At 40.0% G+C, this 27724-nt stretch overlaps 1 protein-coding gene across 2 annotated transcripts; it reads right to left on the bottom strand.

Moving 5' to 3' along the window:
• Nucleotides 1-70: 70 nt before the first annotated feature.
• On the bottom strand, nucleotides 71-25995 carry gdi2 (GDP dissociation inhibitor 2). 2 transcript variants are annotated; one of them, XM_041202827.1, is made up of 11 exons: nucleotides 25861-25995; nucleotides 14296-14403; nucleotides 12984-13083; nucleotides 11950-12084; nucleotides 10174-10372; nucleotides 9171-9302; nucleotides 6810-6909; nucleotides 5602-5773; nucleotides 4162-4306; nucleotides 2629-2683; nucleotides 71-1225 (listed from the first exon to the last, which is right to left on the bottom strand). In XM_041202827.1, the coding sequence occupies exons 1-11, from the start codon at nucleotides 25903-25905 to the stop codon at nucleotides 1058-1060; spliced, it is 1359 nt and encodes a 452-aa protein (XP_041058761.1). In that variant the 5' UTR covers nucleotides 25906-25995; the 3' UTR covers nucleotides 71-1057. The 2 variants fall into 2 exon arrangements, with proteins under 2 accessions (XP_041058761.1, XP_041058762.1); XM_041202828.1 differs by lacking the exon at nucleotides 25861-25995 and adding an exon at nucleotides 25408-25543.
• Nucleotides 25996-27724: the final 1729 nt, after the last annotated feature.

Genomic DNA, 27724 nt, shown 5'->3' with positions numbered 1-27724 from the left:
CAATTCTTGGTCACAATCTTTACCAACAATTTGCATCTTAGCATGAAAGTTTGAACTCAAAAGTATGTGGTAGATTCAAAAAGCATACAGCAGTTTATTTGAAGACCATCTAACTTTCCAGTACAGAAGTAATTTTGTGCCAAGTAGTCATAACAGAACTTTTAAGCTCTTGACATTTCACTGCATTCAGTTTGATCCTTCCAAACTAACAGAGATAGAGAAGGCATTCACATCCACCTGCTTTGAAATCGGTTCTTCATTTGACTAAAATTCTCAAGTTGCCTCTAATATACATTGTTTATAGCTCAGAGTTTAAAAGCATATTTTACTTCAACTCAGTATCCTGGGTTACATTAGGGTATCCTTTAGCAAGATTAGGGTCACCTCCATGAACTTTAGATCCAGTTAAATCTGAAGCTAAAGTTTAATGGGCACCACCCAGATTATCTGAAGCCCCAGAAAAGTAAACAAGATTAAAAATTATACAAGTGTCCATAGTGTTTAGAAAGGCTGGTGTTACATACAAGTTTTTATTGTGAAGTTGCAGTTCTACATAGAATCAATCCATCATAAACTGTTAGTTGATTACACAAATGAATTTTTAACCCATTAAATGTTAGAGCTGATGTTAAAGCAGATGGCAGTAAATACTTCCACAAACAATATGGAATATTGATTTAGCATTTTTACATCTTTTCATGTTTACAGTAAAGAATGCATCTGAATTAAGTCATGGCTTCCCCAACAACCCCCCACCCCACCACCAACAAACCCCCACTGCTCCTCCTTCAAAGCCTCTGATCAAAACTTTTCGGACATCAGTAAGTTGTCTTCTTTGGACAGCACCCCTAAGATATCAGCAAAATTTACACATGATGCCAAAGACAATTGATGGGGTTTCCATCTAGAATCAGTGCAATACTTGTCAGGATCTTGAAGACGCGATTTAAAAAATAAGCCGGCCCCACAATACAAACTTGCTTTTCTGCAGTGCTCATTAATTTCCTTAATGACACCCAACTTGAATCAACCAATTAAGTACAAGATTTCAGGGGGTTTACTTTGAAGGTTCGTTCTGCCCATCCTCCCCGAAGATATCATTCTGCTTTCGCTTCATTTCTTCAAAGTCAAACTCAACCCCCATCATCCTCCTGTAAATATCTTTAATATCATCACAAGTGGTCTCAAAGTGGGTGGTTGCATCATATGTTCTAGAAATGAAAATCTGTTAAAGATAAAAAGTAACCAATTAATACAAAAGCAAGTTTGCCTCAGTGCTGTTTTCTGACTATCACCTACATCGAACCAGTTTTCTAAACTGTAGAGCATTTCTCCTGTTCTGCAGGTCAATCAACCCGTCACATTTGGTTCCATTATTGCCCATTGGATCAGATCCAGGGCATCTCTACCAATGGTTTCTCTTCTCATCCAGCATCACCACCTCACGAGATAACTCACCCCTAGCAATTTAACATTGGCTAATATTGCTAAGGGCTTAGGGTACAGATGAAGATAGGAGGGCCTTTGGACCTATGGAAGCTATCAATCTGCTCAAATTATTCCCTCATGTCTATTTTTCATGCCTTTTCCCTTGTAAACCTTAACCATAACCAGTGAGGGGGAGGGTAAAGTCACAGTTGTGCATGATCTCTCTGAAAGGTGGAAAAGGCTTGAGGAGCTAAATGACCTCCTTCCATTCCTATGGCCATCATCTTTAGTTCAAGTCCAAAGAGTGCAGATTTAAACGCACATTAGCCATTTAATGCCAGGTCACAATGGACCACATCAACCAGCAAGCCCTGATCTCCTCAGCTAAAGGTGTTCACTGTTTTGAATCATCTCAGAATGCAAAGGCATCCCTGTCTTCTTTCCTTATTTTCAACTGCCTCCTTAAATCCTGCTCCTTGACCCTACCCCTTCAATCTCATTAACGTGCAAGAAGCTCAATACATTTGTTACCAAGATTGAGATCTCTTGTTCAGCTATCTCTGCCACACTCTCTCCTTCACCACAAAGCTAAATTTCCTCAAGATTTCCCCACTGCCCTAATATTGAATCCACTTATTTCTCACTCATCCCCCCAGTTATCCTCCGAGTTCAACTTGACCACGACACCCACCTTGTGCTAGTGATCCCAATCCCTACTAAACTCGTGTCCACCCAACTTCCCTTCGTGGCCACCATGCTAACTGGTAATATAAATGGTGGTCTCTTCTCAGCTATTGCCTTCCTCACTTTCAAACGCCCCCTCAAAAAGCATACTCTGGAGCCTCAGGAAAACTACTAATCCACCAACATCCCTTTTCTCTCAAGTCTGTGAACATATTGCCTCCCAAAACATGTGCGCGTCTTTCCCACAACTCCATGTTTTGAATCTCTCTAATCAGGTTTCCACTGCCAGCCACACAGACTGCACCAGTGGGGTATGAACTGTCTTCCAGCTCTCTGCTGCCATTAGACTAAACTGAAATTATACATACTACCAGGAATGATTAAGTGGTATCCACTGCTCTCACCTGCCAGAAACTATGAACCTCTATTTCCATGGGCTAAGTAACCAAGTTACAACTCAAGTCATGATCTACAAATATTTTAGTTGCAAAAGGACTTATGGCATCATATTCTTACCTGACTTTCAGTTCCCACGTCAACTGGAACATACATATCACTGATGCAAACAAATCTGAAGAGCAAAAGTATATGATAAATTTTATTAAGTACCAAAGTATCCAAAAAATTAAGGGGTCACAATTCAATCTACTCGCCTATGATTTAATAATGAAAAGTTGCTGAAATTGCAGGTTTCATACATCTGATAATGGAACAGCTATAATAGCCTGAATTGCAGATACAAGATAGTCTTTTAATTTGTTACACAATATAAAATGACTCTCAGCTCCCCAAGCCTTTAGAAAGAAAGCGCCGAACCAGCTAATAGATGGCAGGGCAATCCTCCAGAAATGGGGCAGAGCAACACATGGAGTTCCACAGCCAGCACTGGCATGACAGACTAAATGGCCTCCTCTGTGCTGTCATTTCTAGGACTCTATGAAAGCATGATTAACAATTCCATTTTAAACTCTGAGGCCCAAGCTTCCATTTTTGGAACATCAGGAACTACTTTCCCCTGTGCTGACAAACAAGTCAATACCAGCTCCTGAAAGATAGGCAAGATCCATTTGAAATCACAAGGAGCTGCAGACCATCAGTTTGGAAGATCACAAATCAACACACCTGCCACAATAATCCTCCATCTCATTGGGGAAGCTAACAGCAGCACCATATGGTAAACATTAGCAGCTCCCACCACATTAAAACGTGTGAACCATACTAGTAATTCTGCCAAGGTAAAAATTACATTGTAGATTGAAAAGTGGTAAGGTGGGAGGAGGTTCATGTGGAGCATAAACACTCACTGGCATAGATTAGGCTGAATTACCAGTTTCTGTGCTGTAAAATTTGTCAATTCTATGCAGCTGACAGTATTAGCAATCAGAATTAAAGTTCAGACTGGCAAAATATGCCAAGATCCCAGGATCACAACATTAATGCAAATAATTAGAAAGGATACCTTTAATTGGCATGCGGACAAAAAATTATCCCAAAGGAGTACTGCTTTATAAAGTAGTTCACTTCAATGCAATTCCTCTCCACGTTTTGCATTTTAAAAAGTTTAACACATTGGGGAAGGGCTCTCTGCTAGCCTTTTCAACTTTTGTACCCAATGTCAGGGCAGTTGCATCTCAGATTTGGTGCTATCACACACCTCTCAAACAGTCAGAAAATACCTACCTACCAGACTCTCATCATCCATCATTAATGCTACCAATTAACATGCCTATAAAGTTTTTCTATATTGAGTTTGTCTTCCATACTGAGTGGTTTGAAACTGCTCACTGTTTGCATTAGGACTATTACACCAATAGTGAGCTGAGATAACCCCATGATGGTTGTTTGAATGGCACACACCATACTTATTCATAGGCATTTTTATTGACCAGGCTACCATGTATGGCACAGGAATGACAGATCTCTCCTTCAAACATCTTCCTATAAAAATCTCCCAATCAACTTATTATTGAAAAAATGTCTTACTCTACAGTTTCAACAAAACATACTCTGCCAAAATGTCCCAAATCAATTCAAAATATTAAAGCATACTTCTGTTCCACAGGCTCCAGAAGATCCAATGCTGGTTGAATTTCACTTTCTGGATCATTGGTCTCCACTGTTGTGCTAATAATGGCAATGTACTTTCCTTGAGCAGCTACATTGTGCGCGTAGGATATCATGCAAATGTAGATGTCTAGACAATGTTTAAAAAGATTGTGAAGTCAAACAAATTCAGACAAGCCAAGTTTTCCATTACCTAAAGACTACAATCTTGACAAAAGATCGAGCACTCTAGAACTTGCCTTTTTTTAATTCATTCACAGGATGTTCGCTTCGCTGGCTGGGCCAGCATTTATTGCCCATCCCTAGTGGCCCTCGAGAAGGTGGCGGTGAGCTGCCTTCTTGAACTGCTGCAGTCCATGTGGTGTAGGTACACCCACAGTGCTGCTAGGGAGGGAGCTCCAGGACTTTGACCCAGCGACAGTGAAGGAACAGGGATATATATCCAAGTCAGGATGGTGAGTGACTTGGAGGGGAACTTCCAGGTGGTAGTGTTCCCATCTATCTGCTGCCCTTGTCCTTCCAGATGGTAATGGTCGTGGGCTTGGAAGGTGCCGTCTAAGGAGCTTTGGTGAATTCCTGCAGTGCATCTTGTAGACGGTACACACTGCTGCTATTGTGCATCGATGGCGGAGGGAGTGAATGTGAATGGTGTCAATCAAGTCGACTGCTTTGTCCTGGATGGTGTCAAGCTTCTTGAGTGTTGTGGGAGCTGCACTCATCCAGGCAAGTGGGGAGTATTCCATCGCACTCCTGACTTGTGCCTTGTAGATGGCAGACAGGCTTTGGGGAGTCAGGAGGCGAGTTACTTGTCACATGGATCCTAGCCTCTGACCTGCTCTTGTAGCCACAGTATTTATATGGCTGGTCCAGTTCAGTTTCTGGTCAATGGTGACACCCAGGATGTTGATAGTGGATTCAGTGATAGTAATACCACTGAACATTAAACCTGAAACTTCACACTCCAATTCTTCTTGTAGCAAAGGGTTCTACAAACATAAATCTTGCATTATCTCACCAGGCTGATGACCTGAATCCTTTAATAACCCATCTCTGTATTTAGACATTCAAATCATTCCTTCCCTTTGGAAATGTACCTGGTCTCCACAATTCTATCCTTATCCAACCTTTGGGTGTTGAGTGTCTCAGTCCTTTTCCCCTCCGCTCCCATCTTGTGTATATCTATCCTTTAAGTCTGTACCCAATGTGCAATACACGATCGAGGCAGGAAGGCAACCCATTTATAGGCCTTGCTTAATGCTAAATATGATGGCTGAAAATTGGCATGTAGTTGGTCTCCTTTCTGAAGAACACTGCTCTGCTCAAATTTGAGCACAAGACTGTCTACCCATCACAGTCCTACAAGTCCAAAGTCTGCAGCTCACTTCAAGGGCTATAATGAAACGCAGGTTTACGGAAGCTACTCACCAGATTTTCTGTTGACCTGATTTTGGGGAATGATAATCTGACAGGAATTTACATCTGTTATGCTCTTAATGGGATGACTCATGATGCAGATGACTCGAATCACCTGGCCGCTTTTCTTCACACGGTCGGACACATAGCTAGGGTCACAGATCAGCTGCTTGCAGCGCGCAATCTGCAAATAAAGTTTTTTTTTTTTACTAAATCTGGCATAGTACCAGACCTTTCATCACAAAAGACTACTTGGCCGATCGCGCCTCTGCCAGAAAACAGTTTTACTGCCAACTTCCAAACAAGTACTTTTTTTGTAGAAAGGCATCAATTCCTCAAACAAAATTTTTCCAACTCCATGCTGCCTTCACAAACATTCTACAGATTATTTTCTGGAGCACTGTTCAATGAATAAACTCATAAAATCCCAAATGTTCAAACTAACAGGAATTCTACCTTAAGGCACCTCAATCTAAACTAGCTAACAGATTGTGAAAATTGGCAAAACGGATCAGTCGACTCAGTGAATACTCAAAGCTCTAACATCTACAGTGACCAAAATGAAACTTGAATATCATTGCATGAAAATATTTAGTCCCAAGAAATCTACAAATTTTCAAAAATATTGTATCCATTGAACAATTATCCTAACACTAAGCTATATAACTTGCGTATATTGCTAAAAGTAGAAATCAGCAATAGTTATTATCCTGCATGTAGAAAATAATGTAGCTTAACAATGGAGCTGTTGACCTGTCTCAGCAAACACTCGACTGGGTTTGCCTTTGAAGAGACTCAATAAATTAAAAGGGAAAAGACAAATGCTCCAGTCCAAACCACAATCGATCACCCAAATAAAAATAGGACAGTTTGCCTTAAATTCTATAAAAGCAGCAGACCCGAATTTGTAACACTGATAACAGGAGGTTTGGGCATCAAGCCAAAATTCACATTTGCACAGGCTTGAAAGTGCTTCAGTCCTGGATAATCCCCATTCAACATGGTAGAAACCTAATGATTTTCAAACTTTATATGGGCAGGGACTCCAAATAAATATTCACACACTCCCAGAAACCTTTCCATTGCATCATAACTGTTGCAAGACTATAAGCTAACCAATGGAAAGAGATACTCTTGTTGCAGAGTTTCTTTGCAACATATCTATAAGAGAATATATATATATATACATATATAAAAAGCAAAGTGCTTAAAGATCTCACCTCTCCTTCAGACTTGACTCCAACCACCTGCCCATTTTCCATAATTATTTCTTCAATAGGCTTGTTTAACATATAGGTCCCACCATAAATGGCACTTAACCTAAACAAAAGGAAACCCAGCATTAAACCAGGTTTTTCACTGCTTGTTGATAGATAGATCAGCACAGTGTGGTCACAGTTTGTAGCTGTGACCTTTACATAGCAGGTTTCACAATTTATTCAAGCATTAGACCAAAGAACGTCAAAAGACAAAAACACATCCAAACACATCCGCAAACATACAAGCTATGTTAAATTACCTCAATTTGGGAAAATACGTAATTTGAGCCATGTCCAGTGTTTCATGGCACTCATTTTAGGTCAACTCAGAGAAAAGCTAAGGTACTTAAAGAAACATGTATTTTCCCTACATTCACACTGAATATTTAGACTTGTAACTATGAAGAACAGATTTTTCTCTGGTCTAGAAGCCAGAGACCACTCAGACACTTGAAATCCATGAGTGCATACAGACATCTAGAATCATGATTGCAAATATTAGCAAACTCAGTTATATCGCGACACCAAGATTTCACTGCACTTTGCTTGCCAGCACCATGCGATCAAAATACATAATGGTTTTCACGTGTAAAAGCAAAACTAAAAAAAACCTTCAGTCTGTCCACAAGCATGGCCCTGACCTCCCTGTTGCTTGCCATTTCAACACACCACCCTGCTCTCATGTCCGCCCTTGGCCTGCTGCAATGCTCCAATGAAGCTCAACGCAAACTGGAGGAATAGCACCTCATCTTCCGTTAGGCACTTTACAGCCTTCTGGACTGAATATTGAGTTCAACAACTTTAGATCATGAACTGTCTCCCCCATCCACTTTCTGATCCCCCTTTTTCCAATAATTTATATATATTTTTTCTTTCCCCTTCTATTTCCATTATTTTTAAATGTATTTCCATCCATTGTTTTATCTTTACCTTTTACCCTATTTCGATCCCTTCCCCCCACCCCATCCCCACTAGGGCTACCTGTACCTTGCTCGTCCTGCTTTCTACCCTTCCTGTCACCATTAAACATATCTTAGCTAATATCACCAATGTCAACACCTTTGTCCTTTTGTCAAGGCATCTTTTGGCAATCTTCAGCTATCACTGGCCCTCTATCCAGCTCTACCTGTCCCACCCCCCCCTTAAACTAGCATATATTTCACCTCTTTTCTATTTTTCCTTAGTTCTGATAAAAAGTCATTCAGATTCGAAACGTTAACTTTATTCCTCTCCGCAGATGCTGTCAGATCTGAGTTTTCCCCAGATATTTTTGTTTTTGTTTTGAATTTCCAGCATCTGCAGTTTTTTGCTTTTAAAAAAAAACTTGTTTACTTCTCTGTATGAACACCCAACTATAGAATGATAAGCTGAGGACAAGCCAAAGGTAGCTAGCCCATCAAGCCAACACTTCTGGTCGTGAATTCTGCAGGTTACTTAATTTGATGACTGTGACTGCGTACAGCTTAAAAAAATTTTTTTTTTCTCAACCTTGTGAATTAATGCTCGAGGCAACACTTCCATGGCATTCCAAACAGAAAAATTAACACCTGTGGTACTTGTATTTGGAAAATGCTTTAAAAAAGATTCAGTATGTTCCAGTTTTAATCATCAAGGTACTCAAGATTTATAACCAGGCACAATTAACAGCTTTAATTTTAAATAAAGCGTCAGTTGGACATTTCCAGTTTGAAACCTCTTGCTAAGGTGAAACTTTTCAAAAGAAATGAACATTGGCTCCAGTCTTTTGGACAGACCAACATTTTACATATTCTCCTCGATGGTTATGGAGATTAAATGGGCTACATGTGGTATTAGAATACCTGTAAACCCTGTAAATTTGAGCAAATTAAGATTTAACCATCAAAGATGTATCCAAAGAAAAATCTCAGAGAGGAATTAAGTTCCCAATAATCCCAGAGGAAATTGGAGATAGTGTGGGCACAGGCCTAAATTACTGATCCCAACTTCAGTATTGTATATTACCTGCAAGTAGCAGTTAAGTACTTTCACAAAAAATAGGGACAATCGGAGTCATGCCTGGCTGTGTATGCACTTCCTTGTGGACAGGTGAGTGACAATGGAAAAGGTCTGAGCAACTCACAAACATGAGGTCATACTATAAAACTATACTGTATCCATATTTTGCTACTTTACAAATACACAGATTTAATTTGTTTTTTCTGGCTTAGAGTTACAAGAATAAAATGCTGTAGTCTAACTTGTGTATTTCACAATGTAATTTCTTCCTTGCTAAAGGCCTAAATCCATCGACAGTCCATTCCTGTTTAATAGAACATTTGCTCAAGTACAATAAATTCTCACCTGGCAAAGCCCTGAGGCAACTCCCCAAGCCCATAGAGAGGGTAAAGGTATGGACTCTTCCCATAGCGAGCCAGCGATTCACTGTAAAGCTTAACCCTGTTTAACGTCTCAAGGCAAGGTTGATCAACGTAACTGAAAGGGATAGGAAGATTTGAGTGTGACCACCGTATTCATTCTTCTGAGAAAGTTAGAGCACTGAGTGACTGACAGGACTCATGTTGCAGCTAGTGTTGAGCATGCACCATACCAGCAAGTTCACAATCTCAGTCATATGAAAAGGAAACAAGCTGAAGGCCCAATGGTTCTAAGGGGCATGGGGAAAGGAAAACATATGCATAGCATTCACGCCTCACAAATACCTAGGAAACAAATCAAGTTGATTCCATGGAAAGGCAAGAGCTACATAGTGAAATGCTCTGGTTAGACATTTGAATGAGGACAGAAATACACTAATACTATGCTACAGACCAACAAATCAGATTGTTCTCTGAAGTCACTGAAAGCTTTTCTTCTGTTTTCTTGTGCCCCAAGTAGCTGAAAATCAAATTTGATAAATGTAATGCACAAATGCTTTGTAATCTACCACATGAAGGAACCAACTGGAGGTAAGTATCATCCTTGGAGGATGAGAAAATTTGACATGATCTGGAAGTCTAAAATATTTAAGACCAAGTATATAATTCCATAAAAGGGCTAAATGAGGGAATAAATAAAGCAAATAGATTGGGGAAAGTCGTTTGACAACACTCCAGTATAATGCTGATTATTCAGGATATATAGTGAAAATGAACAAACTAAAACTAAACAAGCGCTAAACTATATGGATTGACAAATTAACAGTGTGACATACAAACACTACAGGGGAAAAAGGAAGCGTGCTCCACCAGTATTAATGTAATAAAAATGCAAATTAAAGGATGATTAGAGAGGCAAAAATTCCATATGGTATTTATGTACATAAAATGTTTATGCTAACAGAAAAATTACTGCAACAAGTACTCACTCATCAGTCCTATACAAGGCTAGGGCATGGCCTGAGAAGTCAATTACATCCTTCCCCAAGCCATATTTCTCATATACATTCTTCATTGTTGTTTTCTTCGGGTCAATGCCATCCCAAGTTGTGGGATCATTTTCATCATAAAGGGAAACACGCTGTAAAAACTTCCTAAAGCGATTTTTTTCCATAAAGCCCAACAAATCTAAGAAAAAGTATTAATTTATAGTTAGCTCAACATTAGTTACAATAGAAAATTAAGAACCTATTACAGCTGAAATTAGTGACAATCCTGACAAGGAAATATAATTTTGTCTTTCACTCATTTGTGGTGCTCCTAAAAACCATAGGAACACTACTAATCAGTTTCTTTTCCATTAGCACCAATGGTCTACATATTTTACAATATTGCAAAGGTACAATATGGTCAATTAAACATATTTTTAGCGAAACACTATGAACAGACACAAACCAAAAGTTCAAGAGATATCCAATTCATTTAGCTTGAACTGCTCTTACACTCCAACCACCAGTTACAGACCTGAAAACATCTATCTTAGTTTTGCAAAAGGGCCTGTTTAGACAGAATTCAAGTTTGGAAACTCACCAACAGCAGCTCCCCCAACCCCACCTTCCCCAGCTCAAAATACCTATGTTAAAGATTCACACAACTGCTTTTTTTCACCACTAAAAGTCTAGTGACAATGATGGGTTAAACATTTAGCAGAACCAGAGCTCTCAAGTATACTGCAACAAATTTTGCTAAATCAATAGGACAATTGGCTTAAGTTACACATAAGCAGTGTAGTAGACCATTACAGCAAGTGGCAGGATGCAGATTAAATTTCCCAGTTAAAGCTTCTGATCTCATCAAATAGCATAAAGCATCGATTTCACTTGTAAAAAATAAACAGTCACAACCCACCCATAAGGCAGAAAAATGGCAGAATTGTTATTGTTTCTACCAAGTTAATTAAAAATTAGATTTTTTCTATTAGTTGACTAATGTGGCAGTGTCCAAGTTGCTTGGTTCCTGGTTCTACAAAACATTTGTTAATTAAAGGCTTGCCCCATTGGTCTGCATCTTCACAATTAACTTCTAGCACATTACTGATTCTGTCTGGAAATAACAGCAAGAGTTCCACCATTGTTTTTTTTTGACATGCAAAAGTATCAGTCTGTGAAAACAAAGCAATTCCTCCTCTTTATCCCCCAACCCAGCCTACTCTAGAAATGAACAAAGTGTATTTTCAAATACTACTCTCAAGGGGGAAAATAGTTGAGAAGCAGGGAAAAGAAAATCCATTCAGATGATTTTGGTGGACAAGTTGAACGTGTTACATTTAATAGAAATGCAGTTACTGAGTCTCAGAGGAAGTAGTACAATTTCCAAATCTTAAAGGAGCAAATGTCTGCTTACAGGACTTGCAAAGACTGTTGCAACACAATGGTACTTTAATTCAAAACCAGCACAGCAGGACAGCACCCTACACGTAACTGGAAAAAGAGTTGCTGTTCTGAATTGGATAACAAGAGTTTGACATATTTTCTGTCTTAAGCGCCACTTGTAAATAAAAAAAAAAGCTTTGGAAGCTCCATCGGCCAAGCCTTTTCCTACAGAAGTAGCCACTGGCATTTCAATTGGATTAGGTTTACTTCATTTGAGAGATCAGACACAATTGGTAGAAAAGAAAATGTGACCCATGGGTTATAACACATCTAAAATTACATAAACTATTTCTTAACTACCATCACCCTTAAGCCATTTTATTTCCTACTTACTGGATGCCAAGGCTTCCTTTTCAGTAGATGGGACCTTGTAGATTTTGCCTTTTTTGTAAACATAGCTGCCTTCAATGACCTTAAAGTCAAGGTACCGGGTGACTTCAGTATACAGTAGCATCTTTACAAGTTGACCTGCAAACAAAGCATTATATTTTTTAGATTACATACCAGTATGCATTTTAATTGAAATAAATCGCAAAGCACTGTGGGCATCAATATAGAAAAAGGAGGGGGCAGGGAGCACGAGTGAGAAAAAATGGAGGTAAAAAATGAATTTACATATTGCTTCATGTGGACTCAGGACACCTTTAAGTATCAGGCTAGATTGTTTACTGATCTCTCAAACGACAGGTTTGCACTCCGGTTCATCTGAACCAGAGACAAATATGCTATTGAGTCAAAGCTGACATGCTATATATTCACCAACTGCTTCTTCGGTGCATTTACACTATTCCCTTAATTACACATCATTCTTCACACCCCAGCTTATGGCTGTATGAACCCAGTTTACCTACCATTACTTAGTTGAGTAGCAAAAATGCATGCTACAATTAGCACAAACATCCATTGCTCTTTGAGGAGACTATGGGGTCATTGGGAGCACAAGAACAACAACCTACATACAAACAATCATTTGGTTGACATAGCAGGGGAGAAATTTTGGGGCTAGGAGTGGTACTAGTAAGAGAAACATAAATATATTGTTTGTGTGCTCTGCCCAAAAGCAGCCCCTAGCTCAATTTCTCACTGAGGTGGCTTCCCTAAGACCTCCATCTAACATTATGCTTGCAGGGACATGCACAACCAGACATAAGTCCCTTGCTGTAGGACAACATTCATTTGGAGAACAATGACATTTAAAAGGAAGAAAGAAACATGCTTTCAAACTATTAAACATTCATGGTTCAAGTATTTACGGTCATGAACCACAAAATAACTTCACCCTCAATCTTATTTTTTTCATCTCCTGAATAACATAGGCAGTTTGTCCCATAGGTTATACTAAATATTTCAAAAAGGGAATTCCCTACCATTCGCCATAAGAAACTTTGGAATCAGATCCACGTTCCAGTCTCTTCCCCTGCCCATGGACTCTGGTGGTGATCCAGGGAGATTAAATCTTTTGTACAGCTGAAGAAAAAAAACATTAATTTAGAATAGTGTGAACAGAAGTGCTTGGATTAACCCCTCTTGTAAAAAAAATCATATGCACAAAATCCAGGACAACAAATTCAAACTAACCTGTTTGGACTATGGCATCATTACTCATTTTTTTTGCAGAGAACCAAAATCTTAATCAGTATTTTTTTTGAGGGCAACTCTCAGGAATGCTACAAAAAAGCAAGGGATAGAACTGTCTGTAGATACAATTCCTCAGTGACCACTTGATTTAAATAGCTGGCCAAATACAGTCCACAGGAAGTGAAAAGCAGGCAAGGGCATAGTTCTGAATTAATAAGAGTCTTTTTTATTTGCTGCCTGGAAAATGGATCAGCAGGGATGGACCCCATTTTGTTGCTAAAAACAAAATCAGAAGAAACATTTTGGAATGACAGCTCAAGTCAAACTCCATGACTTGGCAATTTGTGCACTAAATTCCAGGTACGCATGGATCCATAATAAGTTAGCTGGTGACACCCAGAGCACAAGAACTGATGTGTGAAACTTACTTCCATTTATATAACACTTTTCATTCTTTAAGTGAAGTGTGTTCTATAGGCAAATGAGGAACTTACTTTTGCCAGCAATGCCCCACAAGCAACCTGAAAAAGTCAGTCAATCTGCTTTTGGCGTTGAAGGCTCAGGGTAAAGTATTGGTGGCCTGTGGGCCTTTAACCGTCACATAGAGTGCAACACTACAGTTTAACATCTCAAAGGACTGCATTTCCAACAAGCTGTTTCCTCAGAACTGTAATGAAGCGTTGGCCAGGTCTCTATGTGGGGATCTAGCCTACAATCTTCTGGTCCAGAGATTCAATTACTCCAACTAAGCCAAACCAGCAATCATAAGAGACAATTAAACATGGTACAGGCATGTCGTATTTCACCAATGGTGAAATGTCGGATATTGTTAAACATAGCTGTGATGTGGAAGTCAGCTGATGGCTCCTAATCCACTAAGTTTATGACATTGAACAGAATGAAGTCAGTTGCACATCCTGGTTATTTTGCCTTCAGGAGCATATTGACCAGTGAGGAGAGGTCAGTGTTCTAACTTTCAACTTTTTTTTAAAAGAAAGGAAATAAATTGAAAGCATTGAGGTAAAAAAGATCAAAAATCACGATTGCATATATTAATGCCAAGTGAAGAGAGGAAACAAGCAGTTTGTCTTTATTACTTACATCATCCAGGGGCGTTATAGATGCACTTTCACCTCCATAGTAAGAGTTGCGATCCATGTGCAACACCTTCTTCCCTTTCACAGACATTATACCAGAAAGGATGCATTCCTGTGAAAGTTAAAAAATAATCAGAACTGGATAATTAAGATGAAGCAATTTGAGCTGTTGGATCAGTCACAAGGCTCTTTACCAGAAAACAATACAATCGTGCAAAGCCTGTTCCGCGCAGCATTATTCAGACAAGAATTTATAGATAACCCATCTATATAAATTGAATCCTATGTTATGGGGACCCCACAATGTTGTAGCAGAAAGTCACATTAAGCAATTGCAATGTAATTAGCCTGCAGAACCAAGGACAATGCCATAAAATTTCCATTCACAAAAACATTATTCAGAAAACTGTTGGCAAGTTATTAATGCAGATTGCATTATTTACCCAGGTACTTCCAGGAACAGCCTTAATAAAAATTTGAGAGCTGCAATTCAAGATTCTCAAAGGGGAAAGGTCAACTACAATGAATGAGCAAGTAAGCAAGAAACAAGCTATGAACCAAAATAATCTCAAATATTTAACCTGCCTTGTGCTATTTACATAGCTACTATAACCTGGGATACCAAAAGTAACTTGTTCCACAATTCGCACCCGGATTTTCAGATTTCTCTCCCCCCATCCCCCAAGCTTGAACAATAAGCATTCAAATATGGCTGAATATAATGACAACATAAATCCCAGCCAGAAGAGAGATGATTAGGTCATTTCCCCATCAGTGACCCAGAGACCTCGCCTTCGTGGGGGCTTGGGATTATCACATAATTCGTATTATGTAACTATCCTGCACTCTCTGTATCTTTGCTGGAAAAATAGTCCCCCTGTACTTGGGAGACTCTTTGCTCTTTCAGTCTTGGTGACTCCATAAATTAAAACCACAAATCCTGCTTTGCCTCCAACGCAGTGATGTCGATCTTCACTCCATTCGAATATAGTTGTGAACTGAACCTTGTAGATGATGCAGAGGTTTAAAGCATTCCATTATGGAGAAATACAAGATACTGATTACTTTTTTTAAAAAACAAAAATAATCTAATGTCTTAAAATGAGTGTCTAAAAGCAGATTGCTCATTATGCACTTTAAGATGAGCGTGAGGGAGTGGGGGTGGGGGGCAGACACAGACAGTGAGACACAGGCATTCAAAACCCTCCTCAAAATTCCCCACTCCTCCTTTTACTTGGTATTCTAACCCATTCTTAATGAAATGTCTTGGATATCGTACTTTGTAAAAAGGCACCATACAAATTGTGCACATTACCTTTGTTGGTAAACCTGAAATTGGGTTTAGGCTATGTAATATAAATTTGATCAGATGCTTAGCTAACTCATGCTATAAGATCATGCCACAAATGATAATCAAGATTCCAACACTGCCCATAGTAGCTTTCTTTACATTGACAAAGTTGCTTAGTTAGTGAAAGTGATTATTTCAAAGCTAATCTTACAACTTCAACTGCATATGCATACTATACATTGTTACATTTTACAGAGAAAGGTAAACTCAAACAGGAAGTAAAGAGGAATCTGCAAGTCAAGGTCTCAACAGTTAGCAAAATAAAAATCTGCGAATTGAAAGCAAAATTTCTGGCATGAATTTTTTTAAAAAAGTACTAACAGGCAGCAAGAAAAACTAAAATTAAGTGCTTGAAATGTTTTAGGATGTGTATTACAATGTGATTTGGCATCCTTCCTGGAGAAATACCACAAATTCATATTTCCAACAAAAAATTACTCAGCTAACACTTATTTCAGGCTCTGGTAAACTTCAGTCGCAGAGCTGTTACAGTGCAGGAGGCCATTTGGCACATCGTGTCTGCACCAGCTCTCCGAATGAGCATTTGACTTAGTGCCATTTTCCTGTCTTTGCCCCATAACCCTGCAGATTGTTTCTTTTCAAATATACATTGAATTCCCTTTTCAATGCCTCGATTGAATCTGCCTCCACTACACCGTGGGTGCTTTCCAGACTCTAATAACTTGGAGCGAAAAAGTTTTTTAATATTGCTTTGTCTTTTTATACCAATTACTTTAAATTTGTCCCCTCTCACCCGCGATCCTTTCACAAGTGGGAACAATTTCTTTCTGACTTCCTCCTGTTCAGACCCCTCATGATTTTGAATAGCTCTATCAAATCTCCTCTCAGGCTACTTTTCTGCATGTCTAGTCCTGCACAGCAAATTCAGGATCTGCTTCTGCAGAATTCTACTTTGTGCCAAAGCCTTCCAACACTGCCAGATTCCATTAAAGACTTTTTTTGATTTACAATTCAACACATTTGTTAAAACCTTATGGCACAGTAATATATTTCTGGCTACAAGCTGTAGGTTATTAGTTCAGCTTCCAGGAAGAACACTACCATATCATATTGGAGCATTTTGATCCATCAGGTCTCTGCAAGCAGGCCAATATTGCAAATATAGTTGCCATGTATCAAACAATCAGGGTCCTATAAAAGCAATGACACTTCTCAGCAACACTGCAAGCGGTTAAATGGAGGAATGGGTGACAGGCATTCTGCAAATCAATCATATCAAAGATACCATTTTACCATGCAGTTTCCAAACAATGTCACTAGCTGCAACAGCTTAAAATTTTTTTCTACAGATATCAGTGCACAGTTCAGGCTTACTCCCGACATTTAAAAAGATATACTCAAACTAACCAAGTTCCTCATGAGCAAAATGTCATCTATTTGTGCACCATAAATAGAACTATTCACTGAAGTACCAACAATTACCTTTTAATAATTTACTATCAGCCATACAGAATATGTCAATATATGCCTGTACAGGTCAAACAACAGTAAATGCATTGTCAGACGAAAACCAGGTTTCATGTGCAAGATATGCACTTAGAAAACTGAACCAACCCACAGGAGTTTAAAATGTTTCCTTCATACATATTTACTGCCTCATTAACTTTTTAAAGTATAAATGGCCAACTCCTAATTTGGCCTGCTTTCTGAATATAACCAGTGACAAAGAAAGTCTACCAACTCACTGAGTGTGGTGGAAACAGAACATGTTTGTATTGGTCACTTCCCTGATGCAGACAAGGCAAAACTATCAGATTTTTCTTTGCATTTTTCATTTACTCCACTTCCAGGCTTATTCTTACCCCTCCACTCCAGGGTAAATTGAGCAAATTCAAGAACGTGAAATTTCATGTTACACATTACCGTGCAGCTATCTTCTCTGGCCAAACGATTCAACAGACAGAAACTTGAAAACCATATTTCACAAAACATCTGATCTCTATCTGGATCTGCCCTTTTAACCCTTGATCCCATTATCCCCAAATACTCATCCAATTATTTTGAAAGCATTAATGGCTTTTGCTAGGATTATATTACATGTGTGATATGAGAAAGCCATTCCTTCCAAATCACACCTCCCTGAGGCTTGCTCATACCTATAATTATCCATGTCCCAGCATTTTAAAATCTTCATCTCAAGTTATATAGATAAAAGAAGGGGACTTGGTTATATGCAGTCACTACTCAAATATCCTTGTGCTTGAACTGTCACCAATACAGGAGCATCTTAATATAATATCCTAAATGTAGTCTCAGTGATGATCAATACCTTTGTTCCAGCTATTAGCGAAATGCCCTCAAGAACTCCACCATGGTCAGCAATTAAACTCGTCATCCTGTACACATCAAACGCTCCACCGTGCAATACATCCCCTTGCCGTGAGCACATACTTAATTGGTCCAAGCCCCCAGGCTCATGTTGGTCAACTGATTGCAGAACCCACCAAGCCAAATTTTAAATTGCAAGTATATCCCTTATCATTTCTAGATGTCATGACTATCACAGGAGCTAGAACAAGCCTCACTGGAAATTAGTCATTGCCCCAGTCAGAAATGTTCACATTCTTTATAATTTTAACTGCACCCCAAGGAGTCAACTACCAGTTCACAGTGGACACTTCCATCTTAAATTAGTCTACTCCTAGGCTGTAGGAAGCCAAATAAAAGATTGAATGCAGTGAATTAAATACCTTAGTTGTTTGGCAGCACAATACCAGTGAACAAAACCTCATTGATACTCATCCCACACGCCTATAAACTTAATCAAGCATAATCACATAATATGTTCAATTACATTTCTTGCATAATATTCTTGCTAATACTCTAGATTTTAAAATCCTAAATTTGAGTGCAATTCCCAGTACTTAATCTAGCAACATAATTGTCATCACAGATTCATTCACAAGAATGATGTTTTTGTGTGTCTGTAGAGAGCATCACAGCAATGCTATGCATCAATTTCCAGTTCTCACAGAGCTGTACATGATTGTAGATACAGGCCTACACAAAGCAACCCCAATTCTGAGCCTGATATTTTGATTTCCTTTGAACTGGGAGATGAAGAGACAAAAGAAAAAGGTCACAAAATACTCTTTCACTCTGGGCATTCAGCAAGATCAAAAGACTGATGAGCATCAGTTTAAAAACATTAAATGTGTAATTTTCATAAGAAGTCTATAATAAATCAAGCTTTGCTTGCATCATGACAACTAGCAACAATACAATTCAGAGTTTTATCTTGTGTCTGCCTGAACCACGTTTCAACCCCTGTGAAAACGGTGCCTCTCATCATTTTGTGCATCATAAAGCTCTCAAAACGGCTGTATCTAAAAAGACAAGAGGATAAACACAATGCCATTTGCTGACACGCAAAACATCCAGCCCACAGGCAGGAGTTTTAAAGTACAGGATAACTTACTGAAATTATGCTAAAAATGAGAATTAGCAAAAATTTGACCAACTACCTATTTATCTTATGCTCAGGTTAGAATGTCTACACTTCAATAAACTGACGCACCTTTAGCCCTCTAAAGACACACAAAAAAAAATCATTCATTTAATCTGCAATGACAATTACATTACTAGGTTAAATACTGGGAATTGATTTCAGACTTGGGATTTTAAAATCTAGAGTATTAGCACTATATTACGCAAGGAATGTAATCAAATGTATTTAATGTTATTACGCTTGATTAAACTTTTAGGTGTGTGGGATGAGGAGTATCAATGATAAATGCAACAAGATTCCACATCAGTATTTAATGGCTACAATAAGGAATGCTGGAACACAGGTTCCAGTTATGTTGAAGAGGCTTTAAAACTGGAAACAGTATAGTCGGAAGTAACAACGAATCAGGCCGAAAAGACAAGAGGCAGTCATGCTTACAGAAATATCTGCGCGCACATATACCACTTTGGAGAGAATCCAAAACAATATAGCAGGTACAGCAAATGTTGCAACCAGGTTTAAAAGGATTTAGGTCTTTTCCATATTGTGGATATATCAATGTGGAAAAAATTAGCCTGTATATGGTAAGCTGAAACACAACCAGAAAAATCCTTAGAAACGAATGTATTAAAAAGTGCAAACATATAGGGCTACAGTAAAAAAGATAAATAAAATCGACTGGGCTTCGCTTGGATTTCAAATGGATTGGAATGTGAGGCGTTGTTCAGGATCGCATATGAAGTGCTGGACACCATTCAAATCATCTCAATGTAGAAGGATATTAAAGCCCTTGTGGAAATTCAGGTCATTAAATTGTTTGTAATTTTTATGGTCAAACAAAGCTATACGAAAAATACATACAAATGAAGAAAAATATAGATTTCACACAAAATCTGAAAAACTCTTCAGGGGGAAGACAAGAATGAAAATCAAACAATGCTTTTGACATCCACTTCGACCTGTTCAATACTAAAACTTGGGAACAAGGGCCAAAAGTAACATTTGAACAGTAAATAAAATAATGTCCAGAGACAAGAGGAGAACTAAACTTGAACTTCTAAGGCTAACACAATGGTTAAAAATGCTCAAAACCTATTAAATATTCTTTCACTTCAACTACAGGAGAGGTGGTCTCTGTGCAGCATGCTAGGATTTGTCAAGTCCCAGACTGTGCATTAACAAAACAAGAACAAGTCACCCATCTAAAAACACCATGAAATGGGGCACATTTCGGCATAACCTAATGAATCAAATTAATGATGGTCTAATCCAAGTTTACTTTGTTAGTTGGCTCTAACAGAGTGCAGCCTCTTCTAAATATAACCTTTCTCCTGCCCTCCACCTTTTCCAAAACTTAATGCTTATTTCTACACTCATTATCATGGGAACAGTCTTGTAAAATCCAATCCCGTAGTCTAGCGAATTAGACTTGCATATCTAAATGGTGAACTAAAAAGAATCAAATAAGTTAAGTGGTTGTAAGGCACGAAGAACACACAACCACTGTTTCCTGTAGCGTCTAAAAGGAACCCTTCCAAGAAAACTGAGAAGCCCAGTTTTAATTGCAAAATAAACCATAAACAACCCACTCAAACCTGGTACAAATCAGTTTAGATTTGCAAAATCTCTACTGCTTTCCATACCTCAAAAGATTTTTTTGCACAATTACACGCTTGGAAAGCTATTCAATTGGAGCTGATATTTCGAAACCCTCCAGGCAATCGCTCTTATAACCCATTAACATTAGTTGTTTTGTAATGAGTTTACAGAAGTATCTGGATGGCGGAAAAAATGTTTAAAGGGTGCAAAGAAGAAATGACATTACCAGTAGCAACACCAGAACAATATAAACTACTTGCATATTGATCTTTTACTATTTGCACAGTATGGTATCCTTGGTAGTTGGGCAGTTTAAAACAATTTGAAAAATAATTTATAACAAGGTTAATATACTGGTGGCCATTCCCTATTCAAATTAGAGATTAAGATAATGAAAGTTAAGCAAAACACATCCTGCAACTTCCAAAGGCAGTTTTATTGACAGTGCAGTGAAGCCAGAGATTTAGTGGTTACAGTGGGCTTTAAAACCGACAACTCAGCTTCTAATACTAGCCAGAATTTGACCTCATCCCCTGGATAGTACCATTCTTCCACTACTGACTGTCATTTTGATTTCAAGCAACAGTAAGATTTTTGGAAGCAGGGAAGTGGAGGTTCAAGGCCATGGAGTGATTTGAAAACAGGACACGAATTGTGAAAGAGCCATCACTTCAATGGGAACCCGTGCAAATCAGCAATCAAATGGGTAATGGATGAACAGGACTTGGTGCGAGTTAAGATACAGGCACTGTTTTGGATGACTTCAAGCTTATGGAGGCCAGCCAGAGGTTCACTGGAATAGTCAAATCTGGAAATGACAAAGGCCTGAAAGACATTCAGCAGGCGAGGCAAGAGAGCAGAACTGACTGATATTACAGAGGTGAAAATAAGCAAATTCTTGGTGGTGTGGCTGCGTGGTTGGAATTTCACTTGCAGATCGAAAACGCCAAGGTTTCGAACAATCTGAGCTAAACAGCAGCAAGACAGAAAAGCATCATAACTCATTGCAACGACTACAAGGGATGTAAGGAACTGCCACTGATGTTTAGATCCTTCAATCTATTTGCTCAGATACAAAATATTTGCCTTTTTAAAACAAATTACCAGCAAAATACTAGCCAGATGGATAAGTACATCTCTGTCACTTATAATATTTCAGGCATTTAATTCAGAGTTGTGTACACTAAATTATTTTGTGACATACTGTGCTGAATTGATTTTCAAAGCACTTCATAGTGCCTATGACAATACTGCCTAACAACCATGCAGGATCTTTTTCCACACTCCAAGGTTCCTCTCCCAAATTGCTTGGTATAATTGTAAGTAACCAGTAACAACATTATTGCTAAATTCAAGGTGCCACTATGATTAAAAAGAGGCTTCACAGCATAGTTAATTTTTTTTAAATTAATATTCATAGTACACAGTGCAGGCAACAAGTACAAGTAAACAGTTTTCAGCATCACCTCCAACAATGACACTTCAGCTGCCAGTATAAACATTGCTACAAGTGCCAACAAATGACAAGTGGACCGGTTGAAATGCTGCTGCCCACCTCTGTACAGCCAACGCTCTATATTATAAATAGCGTATTTTTAACAGCAGAGAATCAGAGCCAAAACCCAAGTAGTGCTTCAGGTACTTACAAATTGGCCAAGAGGTTTGACCTTTAATTCCTCATACTTTAAATGTACAACACCCTTTAATGTGAAATTAAAAAAGGGTGTCAATAAGATCATGGGAAAATCCTTAAAACCAAACCATACAAAAGTTTTATTTAAAAAGAGGTTGTTTAACTGATTAATTTTGAAGATTTGCTTTAAATCACATGTAAGTTTTAGAGTCACTCTTTGGAGATCTTGCAGTTTTTACTGTGCAAGTTTTAATGCCTTGAAATAGCCAGTCACCTTACCACAACATGGATCCTTCTCATCTCTGATTTATCTGTATAGCTGCAATTTATGGATTTACAAACTCAGCAACCTAATGACTGCTCATCCTTCTACTCTGGTATCAGACTTGACAAAAACTAACACCTGCAATCACTGGCTAACCCAGCAGTGATATTAGACTTCAGCACCAACGTGAAAAGTAATCCAGATCCACATGCACAAAAGTCCCAAGTTACAACTTAAAGCAAGTATATTCCTTAACCAGCAGACTAGGTGTTGTGCTCAGGACACACAATCTTCAAATCTTTTGTTTCCATCGAGCATTGACTTATAATTATTGCGCAACTACTTTTCTCCCACAATGTGCCCAGTTCATAGTAGAGACGATCACTGCAACTCCCATTTCAAAGCAGAACTGAGAGCCGATTGACTCTCAGACTTCCACAATTAAACCATGCACCATCTGCGTCTTCTAATACATTGAATCACACTGTTTTTCCACTTCCACTTACGGTATTGTCTATTGGTTCACTGCTATTGCACCAAATTAAGTGTGCTTAAGTGGTTACCAGGCCTTTTCTTTTACAAGTTCTCTCCCTTCCACTTCTCTTCCAAGTGTCAGCCCAAGCTCAGTGGTAGCACGCACATTGAGTCATGGGTCCAAGCCCTACTCAAGAATTGAACACAGGTTAGACTGACACTATAGTGAGGGATTTCTATACTGTCTTTCAAATGAGATGTCAAATCAAGCCACATCTGCTCTGTTAGGTCAGTGTAAAAGGCTTCATGGTGCAATTTATAGAGGAGCATAGTGTTTTCCTGGTGCCTTGGCCGATAGTTATGCTTTCCTGGGACCTTCTAGTGCACAAACTGGCAACTGTGTTCCCCTACATTACCACAGTGACTACATTTCAAAATGTAATATCATTGGCTGTGATGCACATTTGGGATATTCTGAAGTTGTGAAAGGTGCTATTTAAATACAAACTCATTATTTTCTTTCATCCTGCAGGCCTTTTCCTTCAACTTCGCTTGCCTGACATGGTAGCCAAGATTATCTAAGTAATGTGCACACTACCCACCCATTCATTAGCAAAGGAGACAGGGGAAGAAAACAGGAAAATCCATTGAATAAATGAATGTGTTTAATGGACCAGTGACTTTCCTGTACACAAATTCTTTTTACAGCTAGACCATACCTTAGGAGCAACTAGCTAATTTCATTCTCAAGTCCTAGATAATAAAAACCACAATGGATAAAGGAAAAACAATTATAATCCTGTTTTTCATTTGCCAAATTGAAATGCAGAGAAATAAAATGCTTCTAAAGGACAATTTAAACAGTCTAAGTGGCTGTTTCCGAAAGAATTTTAAAAATACATTTCCCATAAAAAATGATGCATTGGAGCTGCATGTTCAGGGAGGCAGGGAGAATAAAAGTTGCACTCTTAGTAACCAACTGAGAGGAATTTTTTTCTTTATTCTTTCATGGGATGTGGGCACTGCTGGCAAGACCAGCGTTTGTTGCCCATTCTTAATTGCCCTTAAACTGAGTGGCTTGCACAGCCATTTCAGAGGCAGTTATGAGTCAACCACATGTAGGTTAGACCAGATAAGGATGGCAGATTTCTTTCCCCAATGTGAACCAGATGGGCTTTTACGATATATGTCATGGTTACCATTATTTAATTTGTTCATGGGATGTGGGTGCCACTGGCTAGGCCATCATTTATTGCCCATCCTAATTACCCTAGTTCAGAGGGCATTTAAGAGTCAACCACAATACTGTGGCTCTGGGGTCACGTGTAGGCCAGACCAGGTAAGGATGGCAGATTTCCTTTCCTAAAGGAAATTAGTGAACCAAATGGGTTTTTATGACAATTGGCAATGGTTTCGTGGCTATCAGAATTTTAGTCCCAGATTTTAATTGAATTCAAATTTCACCATCGGCTATCATCCAGAGCATTCCCCAGGGTCTCTGGAACACTAGTCCAGTGACAATACCACTATTATTGAGACTAGTTTTATATTCCAAATTTATTAATTGAACTTATGTTCCCAGAGCATTAGCCTGGGCTACTACATCACCATTTCTCTGAGGCTACTTGCCCATTTCTACTAAAATGTACCCTGCAACCTGGAATTCAAACTGACTTAAAACAGTAAACTCTCAAAATCTCTGAAGTGAAACAAGTACATTTTCATATGCAACATGTTAGATATACTCACCACACAGTAAAATAGTATAAATAATTGTGCTTTAAGCTACACCCCACCATTCAAAATATTTGCAGACATCACATTTGCGCGGTTATTTTACCAAGTAATGCAGCGTAAATACATTCCCTCTGCCAACAATGTTATCAAATTATCAGGAAAGATTTTTTTTAAAAAAGCTAAACCATTTCCCTCCTCATACAGACCATTCTAACCTTTCACCGGGAGCATCACTTCTGCAGCTGTACCATTCTGTGAAGTGTACAATAGCTAATAGCTCAAAGGGGGCAATTTCAGCTTTTAGGCTCCACCTGCTCACACGAAATAAATGAACCAATGAAGGAAAGTTGGGAAAGCATGGTAGCATTATTACCACTTTAAAATTTTCCGGAGGGCACACATTAAACGCCAATAAGAGAGAGAGAGAAAAAAACACCACAGAAATTGCTGGAACTACTCAGCATTCTGGAGAAAGGGAAGAAAACACGGTTAACGTTTCAGGCCTGTGACCTTTCAGCAGAATTTCCCCACACTTGCTAAATATTTCCAGCTTTCCCTGTTCTTAAATTTCAAGTTTCCAGCACCCACCGTATTTTGCGATTGTGTCGCGGAAGATTATAAATTGCCTAGTTTTGGGGGAGAGGAGGGTGGGGAAATATCCCCACAGCTCCTAACCTCCACCCATTCGCCCAGCCTCGGGCTTCAGCACCGCCAACTCACAAGCTTCCGGTATCTGTATGTACGTGTGTGTACATATAACCCCCATTCACTCAATGAATCATCTGGGGGATGGGAAAGGGGCGCCCTCAGAGGGGAGAGAGGACAATGAATTTACTTGGAAATACACCCCCCCCCCCCCCCCTTCAATATCTGCTGCTGCTGCAGGGTCTGAGCCCATTGCCCAACTCCCTCCCTCTGACTCAGCTGGAAGGAGAGGGAGAGGCCTGAGGCCTAGTCGGGCGCTGCCTCCCTCGCTCGCCCCAATAACTACAACACGCACCACCCCGCCCGCCCCACTCAACAAGCGAAGGGCGGACTCACCGTCAGCCCGGTGCCCAGCACGATCACGTCGTATTCCTCATTCATCTTACTGAAGGAGCGGTTAGGTTTTTCTTTCAGCCGTTCCTTTTGGGGATATGTCTATGTCAGTGCCTGTGTGGAAGGGTGGGTGGGGGGGGGGGGGGAGGGGATGGGGAACCAGCTCGGGCGCTCAACTCCGATCTGGAACAGTCGCTGCTCCCTGGCGGCGCACGCGCACAACGCGCTCCTCTTTTAAAAAAAACCCCCTGCGGCGCGGGCGCCCGGCTCGCATGCGCACAGAGAATGCGCGCCCCGCCCTGCCTTCCTCTTGAGGACCGGATACGCGTGCGCACAAAAGAATATGCCCCTCCCCCTCCACTTCCTCTTGAGGACCGGATATGTGTGCGCACAAAAATAAAATGCGCGCCCCACCCCCTCTCTCCCCTCTTCCCTCTTGAGGACCGCATACGCATGCGCGTGTGAGGGCTTTGATTCGCCCCCCCCCACCACCCCCCCCCCGCTCCTCCCCGACACTTTGTTTTGGAGCGCAAGGGCAGATGGCCGGCCGCCCGGCGAACTGTTACTGCGCAGGCGCAATGTTGTGATGTCGGCGCAGACGCGTTGGGGAGTTAAGGGTTTTGCGCAGCCGCAGTCGGAAGGTTTCGGCAGGAAGATTTACCCGTTGACGGTGAGAAGCACGGACAGGACATGTCTCACACTTAAAGAAACGATAATTCAGGACGAAATTAATAGTCACTCGGGCAAATGCGGATTGATTAAGGCACATCAACATAGATTCGCTAAGGGCTTACTTATTGTCCTGTGGAAGCAGGACAATGGGCAGCAGGACCTCTGGCCCCACTCCATCGCGGTCTCTTTCCCGCCAGTTCCCGGCCTTGAAGGAAGGGCCTCCTTAAATGGCCTTCGCCAGGCCTTCTTTGGCCGGCCCTATCTTCTTCTTCTTCTGCCTGTCGGTGTCCATGCTGCTGCCACACAGTCCGGGAGGCGAACTTACATTCATGTCCTGTCAGCCTCAGCTGTCTCTCCGTCACAACGTCCCTCGGGGCCCCTCTGACCAGTTTCTCGGTGGCACTTCCATCTATTGGTGACCACTGTCTCTCCACGTGATGCCCAGGGTCTTGGGTAGGCATCGTTGATAAAAGATGCCCAACCTAGGCAACACTTCTCTTCCACGTTTTGCTGTCATAGATTGCAGTTGTTACTGCTCCAGACATGCAGAGCCACATCCTCATGGCCATGTTGATGGTATTGGATACCTAGACCATGTGCAGCGGCTGGAATGCTGATGCAGCTTTGCTGATTCTTCTGTGGACGTCAATTTCTACATTACCCTCCCTGGAGCTGCCACTTCCTACATAGGGGAAGTGATCGATGTCTTTGATGTCCTATTGCACGATCGTGACGGGAGGGCCTTATTGCCATTTAGTCATGATCGTCTTGGTCTTCTTACAGCTGATACATAGAACCAATCTTGGTGCCACTACTCAACACCGGTGGTCATGTTTTGGACTGCGCACAATTCTTCGGTCAGTAAGCTGAGGTAGCCTGTCAACCAGTGGTGTTCCCACCATCACCTTCCTCATGCTGAAATCAATGATCAAGAGGAAAAGGAATGGGGAGAGGATGCAGCCTTGCCATACTCCTGATGACATTGAAGGAGTCCATGGTGCCCATGCTGGTCTTGTCACAGGATAAGGCTTTGAAAATGTTAATATACTGCGACGGGATGCCATGCTGCTTGCGATGTATCACAGTGATTGCTGATGGACACTTGAAAGCCTTCTTGAGATCAGTTTGATAACAAGTGACTTCTAATACTCTAGGCTTTACTCTATGATGCTGAGCATAAAGACCTGCTTGCAGC

The sequence above is a fragment of the Carcharodon carcharias genome, chromosome 13 (genome assembly GCF_017639515.1).
Source record: "Carcharodon carcharias isolate sCarCar2 chromosome 13, sCarCar2.pri, whole genome shotgun sequence".
Taxonomy (NCBI): domain Eukaryota; kingdom Metazoa; phylum Chordata; class Chondrichthyes; order Lamniformes; family Lamnidae; genus Carcharodon; species Carcharodon carcharias.
This window is presented reverse-complemented; position numbering and strand designations above follow the sequence as displayed.

Excerpts from the sequence above, each read along its gene's own strand:
- gdi2 (XM_041202827.1), bottom strand. The coding sequence starts at position 25,905 with ATGAATGAGGAATACGACGTGATCGTGCTGGGCACCGGGCTGACG. Across the intron at positions 14,404-25,860 it reads TGCTGGGCACCGGGCTGACG|GAATGCATCCTTTCTGGTAT; the intron begins GTGAGTCCGCCC and ends TAACTTTCACAG. Across the intron at positions 5,774-6,809 it reads GAGTCAAGTCTGAAGGAGAG|ATTGCGCGCTGCAAGCAGCT; the intron begins GTGAGATCTTTA and ends CTTTATTTGCAG.